Genomic DNA, 10000 nt, shown 5'->3' on the forward strand with positions numbered 1-10000 from the left:
GCGGTAGACATGTTCGTCTGGTAGCTGTGTGAATTTCATGACATTGGCTTAGAGATGACTATTGTATGGTCACAATAGCTGTGGCCCACCTGTTGAATAGAGAGATACAGCAGGATGTTATTGGACAGTTAGCAGCCACGGGCCAGTGACCAGTAACCAAGTCCAGACAAGGTAATGATACTGTAAAATGACAAACACCATTCATTTAAAGGTAGAGTGAGAGGCCTGTGTTTTGTAGAAGGATGCTGCCGTTTTCTCTCCCTTTCTTTCTCTTCTCTTGTTCAAACATGTCCAGCCAAGGTCTCCGAGTCCTCCTCCCTTCAAACCACACAACTCTTGTTCTTCTTGTCCTCTGGGACTCACATGGTCCCTATGTGTACACAGAGCTATGTTCGCTTTCATGAGCTGTCCTGTCTTCAAGGCTAGAGGTCAACATGATGTGTAGTAGGTAGATGTATAGAACACCTGCTGTGGTTCCATGGTTCCAGAGTTCCAAACTCAACAGTTCATGTGTGAGGTGGTGTCCTTTGGCTTGGTCTGGTGGTTTCTAAGCGCTCTACCAGGGTGATGGTAAGAGGGTGATGAAAAAGGGGTGATGAAAAGAGGGTGAGATGTAAAACAGAATGCAAAAACAACCTGTGGTGTGAAGGGTGGAGAAGAGGGGAGTGAGTGAGTGGAAGAGGAGGTCAAAGGAGCTTTGGCACAGTTCATTGGGATCCATCCCTTTCTATCTTTCTCTTTCCCTCTCTCTCGCTCTCTGACTTCCTCGCTCTCTCTTGCTCTGAAGAGTCTGTAAAGTAAAAGAGGAGTCTATCCAGCCTCCCCCTCCCATTCCACCAACCAGGGAACAAGGATACTGGTGACATCATTTCCTGGTCATCACGGCACAAGCCACCAATCAGGGGACAGTTGCGAAGGGGAGGGGAAGCAAATTGCCGACCAGGAGACAACAAACAAAACGAACAGACATAGCAGGCCTTTCTGTTTGGCATTCGCCTGCTTGTCAGTCAAGTCCTCCCTCAGGCAGCTTGAGTCATAGAAAAGTCTCATTCAATTACTATCAACGCATTTGCTTACTTTATTTATTTATTTATATATTTATTTATTTATTATTGTTATCTAATCTCACACCCCTCATAGGCTACATGTCCTTCCATTCCAACCCCTCCCTTCCCCATGTCGAACTGTCCATCCATCCATCCATCCATCGTCCAAACTCTTCTCTCATTTAATTTCTCCCTCCCTTCCTTTGCTACTTGCAGACAAACTGATCCACCAGGGAAGTGCACCTCTTACACTTGACGTAACAACACCAGTGAAACTTGCAGTGGCATCTCTCATGCTTATAGGTCTTGAACTGGTCATATCCTCTCCCACAGCACATCAGCTCACACCCGTCCATCCCCTCTGACGTCTTGTTACAGAGTCTCCCCAGGGTTCCCATGGAGCCGGTGGTCTCGTTCTTCAGACAGTAGTCTGGGCTCTGGTCGATGTAGACCAGGTCCTCGGGGGTCGGGGCGTTGAAGCGTTTGTCCACCTGCTCCAGTTTTCGTTTGCGTCCGATGCGCATGGCGGCGGCGCTGTCGTACTTCTCCTTCAGGAACTCTCCAACGCGGCGGAAGTCTGCCAGCTGGAGCCAGCACGTCTTCAGACTGCAGGAACCGGACACGCCATGACACTTACACGCCACGTTGGCCAGGTTGTACACTGACTGGGAGAGGAGAGAGAGGGAGATTAGTAATGGTCCAAGAATACTTCAAATACATTACACATGAAAATCCTGCAAAAAGCTTTACAACTCTGTACATTAACCTAAGTTGTTGCACTTTCTGACACTTATTAGGCCTGCATACTGACTGTATGGAGTTTTGTTGCTTTCTGATAGATTGGTGCAACACAGCTGCTCTCTAGTGGCTGAATTAAAACATTACACCCTGAGAGTGCCTCCCAACACAGCAGAGCACTGCCAGAGAGAGCCCCGTGGTGTTTCGCTTTAAACTCTCTTTACAAACAGAGAGGCAGCCAGAGGGAGCGTTTTGGGAAACAATGGGGGTGAATGGAGAATGGAGAATGGCCATTTAGTCCTAAAATACACAACAGATCTTTAGTTTAGTGGACTAAAAGCTTCCTGCTGATCTACACAGAGAACCTCCCAGCTGGTTCAATACCACAACCTAACCTAAACAAACAGTTGACTTTAAAATAGCACAGAGAACCAGCAGAGGAAATGTACCTATTGTACAAACTAGTCAGACAATTCCACACTGTACATGTAGACTTTGGGATCAAGGTGAAGATGGGGAGAGAGTTCAAACAGTCACTGACCATTAGATAGGGCTCTTAGAGGAAATGTTAAGCACAAGACACACAACGCACGCACGCACACACACGCACACAGACACACACACACATTCTCTTAAGCATGACTAAAGTAAATAAACATGACTTAAAAGCAAGAGAGTGTCTTTAAAAATCTGAGATACTAACTTTACAAGGATGACTTACAATGATGACTTGTGGTGGCCATCTTTGAGTGTTATTTTTCCTTTTTTGGAAAGGATTTACAAGCACTCATTGGAGGAGTGACATTAAACGAGTGGAAAACAGAGAGAGGACGAGTCGTGACATTAAACGAGTGGAAAACAGAGAGAGGACGAGTGGTGACATTAAACGAGTGGAAAACAGAGAGAGGACGAGTGGTGACATTAAACGAGTGGAAAACAAAGAGAGGACGAGTCGTGACATTAAACGAGTGGAAAACAGAGAGAGGACGAGTGGTGACATTAAACGAGTGGAAAACAAAGAGAGAGAGGAGGTCAGAGACCTGGCCGTGTGGTGCCAGGATAACAACCTCTCCCTCAACGTGACCAAGACAAAGGAGATGATTGTGGACTACAGGAAAAAAAAGAGGACTGAGCACGCCCCCATTCTCATCGACGGGGCTGTAGTGGAACAGGTTGAGAGCTTCAAGTTCCTTGGTGTCCACATCACCAACAAACTATCATGGTCCAAACACACCAAGACAGTTGTGAAGAGGGCACGACAAAGCCTATTCCCCCTCAGGAGACTGAAAAGATTTGGCATGGGTCCTCAGATCCTCAAAAAATTCTACAGCTGCACCAGCGAGAGCATCCTGACTGGTTGCATCACCGCCTGGTATGGCAACTGCTTGGCCTCCGACCGCAAGGCACTACAGAGGGTAGTGCGTACGGTCCAGTACATCACTGGGGCCAAGCTTCCTGCCATCCAGGACCTCTATACCAGGCGGTGTCAGAGGAAGGCCCTCAAAATTGTCAAAGACTCCAGCCACCCTAGTCATAGACTGTTCTCTCTGCTACCGCACGGCAAGCGGTACCGGAGTGCCAAGTCTAGGTCCAAAAGACTTCTCAACAGCTTCTACCCCCAAGCCATAAGACTCCTGAACAGCTAATCATGGCTACCCGGACTATTTGCACTGCCCCCCCCCCCCCCCCCACCCCATCTTTTTACGCTGCTGCTAATTATTTATGCATAGTCACTTTAACTCTACCCACATGTACATATTACTTCAACTACCTCAACTAGCCGGTGCCCCCGCACATTGACTCTACACCGGTACCCCCCTGTATATATAGCCTCCCTACTGTTATTTTATTTTACTTCTGCTCTTTTTTTCTCAACACTTTTTTGTTGTTTTATTCTACTGTTTTTTATTTAAAATAAATGCACTGTTGGTTAAGGGCTGTAAGTAAGCATTTCACTGTAATGTCTGCACCTGTTGTATTCGGCGCATGTGGCCAATAACATTTGATTTGATTTGATTGATTTGAGAGGACGAGTGGTGACATTAAACGAGTGGAAAACAGAGAGAGGACGACTGATGACATTAAAGGAGGGGGAAACAGAGGAGACACAGAGGGTGTGCATGTGCTGCTATCAGTGTGGGAGTACAAAGGGTGTAGCGGCCTCCTGCTGGGACTGGAGGACTGACCTGTTGTCACACACACGCTCACATGCCTGATGCACACACGTGTGTTTAGAAATGTGTCCATGTGATCAAGCAGTGAACCAAATGTCCCACACAAAAGCAAAGCTTATGAATAAATGCCAGAGACAGGCTCCCCAACTGAGGAAGAGAAAGGGACAGAGAAGTGAGAGAGAAAAAGAGAGGAGCGAGGGATAGAGGGAGTGTGAGACTATTTAGAGGTCTTTGTGTCTGTGCAGTGTCCTGTGGGCCCAATGACCTTAACCACTGGGCATGATGACATCAAAGGATCCCTTCATCACTCTCTTTCTCTTTTTCCCTCTCTTTTGCTCGCTCTCTCTCTTTTTCGCTCTCTCCCTCACTCTTTCCCTGCCTCTCTTTCTCTCTCTCTGTTTTACTCTCTCTCCCTCTGTTTCGCTCTCTCTCTGTTTACTCTCTCTCTCTCACTCTCTCTCTCTCTCTCTCTCTCTCTCTCTGTTTTACTCTCTCCCTCTCTTTTGCTCCCCCCACACACACTTTCTCTATAGGCAGCTGTTGACACCCCTCTGCATACCTGTTTCTTTACCCAGAGAGAGAGAGAGAGAGAGAGAGAGAGAGAGAGAGAGAGAGAGAGAGAGAGAGAGAGAGAGAGAGAGAGAGAGAGAGAGAGAGACACCTGATTCCTTTCTAACACCTATCTCCCAACACCCTGTCAACTCCCACACCTGGATGACCGCGCACCTGCAAATCCATGTTCTCTCTCTGGCATCCAAAAACTGAACTGGTTATTACATTCTTATCCACAAGGCGGCGATAACTCCCATTGCTGTCACATCCCCTTCCATTCGGCGATTACTCCCATTGCTGTCACATCCCCTTCCATTCATACTTCTGGCTTCACTGCTTGAGGCTATCCAAGGCCACTAACTCAACACAAAGTGTAACCCAAATCCTTCTCACCCTTTTGTCACAGTCATGGCTAGTTTGTGTACAGTTTGTCAAATTGATGTCAAAAGTTGATACTTTTTCTTCATTTTAGCTAACCCTTTTCCTAACTGTGACCTAATTATCCTAACCTGCAACAATAATTATCCTAACCTGCTGCGTAGGTTCTCCTAACCTGCTACGAAAAGTCAATTCTGATCAATTCTGACATAAGCTGTATGCCTTTTAGCCAAAATCTTCTCTCACCCCTTCCCTCTCAACTCTCACCCTGTCCCCCTCACCCCTCACCCCTCCTACTGCCCAGCAGGGATACCACTCTGCACCCTGCAATCCAGGATATGACCCCTACTGACCTTTCTAGAACTCTGGAGCATTCTACAGCATTCTATCCCCCATTACTCATAGTAAACTGGGTCAGAGTGGGTCTAACATAAGGATTCCTAGGGGACTTTCAGAAGCTCAACTATCTTAGCCACCCTCATTATAAAAAGCTCCACTGATGTAAACCTAAAGCACTTACGTACGCCTTAATATATGCAAACCTGGTTTAATGAAAAGCATACTTGACTCTCTGGGCCTTTCAAGCTAATGTTTCCATTGTCCTCTTGACTGATGAGTTAATTGCAGGTTATAATAGGGTTCTAATGGTCTGTGTGTCAGGGATAGTGTCTCCTGTCCTCTCCTCTACTTACAGCTGTTTAACCTGCTGGGTGCATCTCCACTGGAGCTGACATCACTCACACACACACACACACACACACACACACACACACACACACACACACACACACACACACACACACACACACACACACACACACACACACACACAAAAGTCATCGTTCCATGTCGAGGGCATGCTTCCCGGGTCACAATAGGGCCAGCTCAGACAGGGGGAAAGGTGGGAGGGAGGGATGGAGGGGGAGGGGTAAGTAAATTAAACCCCCCCAAAGGTGAGGAGATAAGAGAGGGTATAGAGGAGGGGGGGAGAAAGGGGGGACTATCAAGGAGTAAAAAAGAACAAGTGTTCCCTCAGAACAATACTGGTCATTCCAAAGATGACACTTTCACTGCTATCAACGTTTCAAGATGAGAGTTGTAATATTCAGTACCGCTTCTGAAGGCTTGTTTCACACAAAGAAAGTGAAGGGAAACGTGACTGACATTCCACAGCGCAGAGACCCCCAACCTGCTTCACCAGGTGTGTAGTGTGTGTGTGTGTGTGTGTGTGTGTGTGTGTGTGTGTGTGTGTGTGTGTGTGTGTGTGTGTGTGTGTCAGACACTGAGCCCACGAGACTGGAACGGTGCAACATCCCTCACCCACCCAGCTAATGTCATCCCTCTCCTGTCTCCCCCCTCTCTCTACCCCCGTCTCCCCCCTCTTTCTCCCCCTGTCTCTCCCCCTGTCTCCCTGTCCCGGAGGCCAGACGGCTAAGGGGTCCAGCGGGCTGTGACTTCCCAGATACGCCCCTGTCGCTTCCACAAAAGGCCCTGGTCCCTCCCGGCCCCCTCCATCCCCTCCTCACTCCCTGGGCCCCGCTCCCTCCCTCCCTCCCTCCCTCCCGGCCCGTCCATGCAAGACAAATCCCTGGCAGGACAAGCCTGGCAGAACAGCCAGCTAGTTAGTGAGAGAAGAGAGAGATTTCAGGGAAAAGAAGAGACAGGAAGTAAAAGAGACACCCGGGAGAACAGAGGGATGAAAACAGATGAAACGGACCGCGCCACGCCCTGTTCACCCATCCCGCTCATCCACTCTTCTGTCTGGGCCGGACGACAACAATAACAGAGAGAAAAACCCCTGTCACTCAAACCTGCTGAGCCCATAATCTTACATGCTCCAGAGAGAGATGGGGGGTTCAAGGCGCTTTGTCAAAGTATCAGATACAGGTTGAGGCTCATTGGCCAGATTGCAAACCCAAAACCCTCTGAGCTAATGGGCTGGATGTAATCTCCTCTATCCTTACCAAATGGTGCCGCCGTCACACACAGACACACACAGACACATGCATTCATGCACACACACACACACACACACACACTGACACACACACACCAATGCCTGCTCCTCCCTCCCACACACACACACAGACACACACACACATGGATACATGCACATGTCACACACCCAGTCACACACACAGGTACGCACACACACACACACACACACACACACACACACCCTTCCCTTCTCCCATATACGGCCCCACAGGGACCCTCAGCTGCACCCTATTCTCACCAGGCCTTGACCCCACGACCTCTGTGGAACTTAAGACACAAACACACACACACACACACACATACACATACACACACACACACACACACACACACAAAGGCACTCCCATAACCAGCGAGAGAGGGCCAGTAAGGTTCTTCTGTAAACAGTTTAAATAAATCCTGTGGTCTACCTAAAGACCAACACATGTTCAACAGACCCCCAGCTTCAGATGACCTTCTGTACTGGTACCATGAGGCAAATTGACCTTTAACCAGACCAGAAGTGTATGTCCCAATTGGCACCCTATTCCCTATATAGTGCACTGCTTATGACCAGGCCCATAGAGCTATTTGGATAGCACCCCAGTTTTTTTTTTTTTTTACTTAGTAGTGGAGTACTAACCAATGAGGTGGGTTACGGAGAGAGAGAGAACGGAATCGATTCCCAAACCTTCCATAACAAAGCCATCACCTACAGAGAGATGAACCTGGAGAAGAGTCCCCTAAGCAAGCTGGTCCTGGGGCTCTGTTCACAAACGCAAACAGACCCACAGAGCCCCAGGACAACAACACAATTAGACCGAACCAAATCATGAGAAAACAAAAAGAGAATTACTTGACATATTGGAAAGAACAAACAAAAAAATCAGAGCAAACTAGAATGCTATTTGGCCCTAAACAGAGAGTACACAGTGGCAGAATACCTAACCACTGCGACTGACCCAAACTTAAGGAAAGCTTTGACTATGTACAGACTCAGTGAGCATAGCCTTGCTATTGAGAAAGGCCGCCGTAGGCAGACCTGGCTCTCAAGAGAAGACAGGCTATGTGCACACTGCCCACAAAATGAGGTGGAAACTGAGCTGCCCTTCCTAACCTCCTGCCAAATGTATGATCATATTAGAGACCCATATTTCCCTCAGATTACAGCGATCCACAAAGAATTCGAAAACAAACCCAATTTTGATAAACTCCCTTATCTACTGGGTGAAAAACCACAGTGTACCATCACAGCAGCAAGATTTGTGACCTGTTGCCACAAGAAAAGGGCAACCAGTGAAGAACAAACACCATTGTAAATACAACCCATATTTATGTTTATTTATTTTCCCATTTGTACTTTAACAATTTGCACATTGTTACAACACTGGATATATACATAATATGACGCACACACACGCACACAGACACACACACACATTCTCTTAAGCATGACTAAAGTAAATAAACATGACTTAAAAGCAAGAGAGTGTCTTTAAAAATCTGAGATACTAACTTTACAAGGATGACTTACAATGATGACTTGTGGTGGCCATCTTTGAGTGTTATTTTTCCTTTTTTGGAAAGGATTTACAAGCACTCATTGGAGGAGTGACATTAAACGAGTGGAAAACAGAGAGAGGACGAGTCGTGACATTAAACGAGTGGAAAACAGAGAGAGGACGAGTGGTGACATTAAACGAGTGGAAAACAGAGAGAGGACGAGTGGTGACATTAAACGAGTGGAAAACAAAGAGAGGACGAGTCGTGACATTAAACGAGTGGAAAACAGAGAGAGGACGAGTGGTGACATTAAACGAGTGGAAAACAAAGAGAGAGAGGAGGTCAGAGACCTGGCCGTGTGGTGCCAGGATAACAACCTCTCCCTCAACGTGACCAAGACAAAGGAGATGATTGTGGACTACAGGAAAAAAAAGAGGACTGAGCACGCCCCCATTCTCATCGACGGGGCTGTAGTGGAACAGGTTGAGAGCTTCAAGTTCCTTGGTGTCCACATCACCAACAAACTATCATGGTCCAAACACACCAAGACAGTTGTGAAGAGGGCACGACAAAGCCTATTCCCCCTCAGGAGACTGAAAAGATTTGGCATGGGTCCTCAGATCCTCAAAAAATTCTACAGCTGCACCAGCGAGAGCATCCTGACTGGTTGCATCACCGCCTGGTATGGCAACTGCTTGGCCTCCGACCGCAAGGCACTACAGAGGGTAGTGCGTACGGTCCAGTACATCACTGGGGCCAAGCTTCCTGCCATCCAGGACCTCTATACCAGGCGGTGTCAGAGGAAGGCCCTCAAAATTGTCAAAGACTCCAGCCACCCTAGTCATAGACTGTTCTCTCTGCTACCGCACGGCAAGCGGTACCGGAGTGCCAAGTCTAGGTCCAAAAGACTTCTCAACAGCTTCTACCCCCAAGCCATAAGACTCCTGAACAGCTAATCATGGCTACCCGGACTATTTGCACTGCCCCCCCCCCCCCCCCACCCCATCTTTTTACGCTGCTGCTAATTATTTATGCATAGTCACTTTAACTCTACCCACATGTACATATTACTTCAACTACCTCAACTAGCCGGTGCCCCCGCACATTGACTCTACACCGGTACCCCCCTGTATATATAGCCTCCCTACTGTTATTTTATTTTACTTCTGCTCTTTTTTTCTCAACACTTTTTTGTTGTTTTATTCTACTGTTTTTTATTTAAAATAAATGCACTGTTGGTTAAGGGCTGTAAGTAAGCATTTCACTGTAATGTCTGCACCTGTTGTATTCGGCGCATGTGGCCAATAACATTTGATTTGATTTGATTGATTTGAGAGGACGAGTGGTGACATTAAACGAGTGGAAAACAGAGAGAGGACGACTGATGACATTAAAGGAGGGGGAAACAGAGGAGACACAGAGGGTGTGCATGTGCTGCTATCAGTGTGGGAGTACAAAGGGTGTAGCGGCCTCCTGCTGGGACTGGAGGACTGACCTGTTGTCACACACACGCTCACATGCCTGATGCACACACGTGTGTTTAGAAATGTGTCCATGTGATCAAGCAGTGAACCAAATGTCCCACACAAAAGCAAAGCTTATGAATAAATGCCAGAGACAGGCTCCCCAACT

The 10000-nt window shown here is 47.5% G+C and overlaps 1 protein-coding gene across 1 annotated transcript in view; it reads right to left on the reverse strand.

The window, feature by feature from the left end:
- The window catches only part of LOC311114202 (protein Wnt-5b), a 23411-nt gene that overhangs the window by 669 nt on the left and 12742 nt on the right, over positions 1 to 10000 (reverse strand). The window contains exon 4 of the mRNA XM_084189473.1: positions 1 to 1711. This exon is cut by the window's left edge and continues 669 nt beyond it. Coding sequence (XP_084045599.1) covers positions 1253 to 1711 — 459 coding nt within the window. The 3' untranslated portion in view covers positions 1 to 1252. The remainder of the gene's footprint in view (positions 1712 to 10000) is intronic.

This window comes from Coregonus lavaretus, assembly GCF_964263955.1.
Source record: "Coregonus lavaretus genome assembly, contig: HAP1_SCAFFOLD_3696, whole genome shotgun sequence".
In the NCBI taxonomy this organism is placed as follows: Eukaryota; Metazoa; Chordata; class Actinopteri; order Salmoniformes; family Salmonidae; genus Coregonus; species Coregonus lavaretus.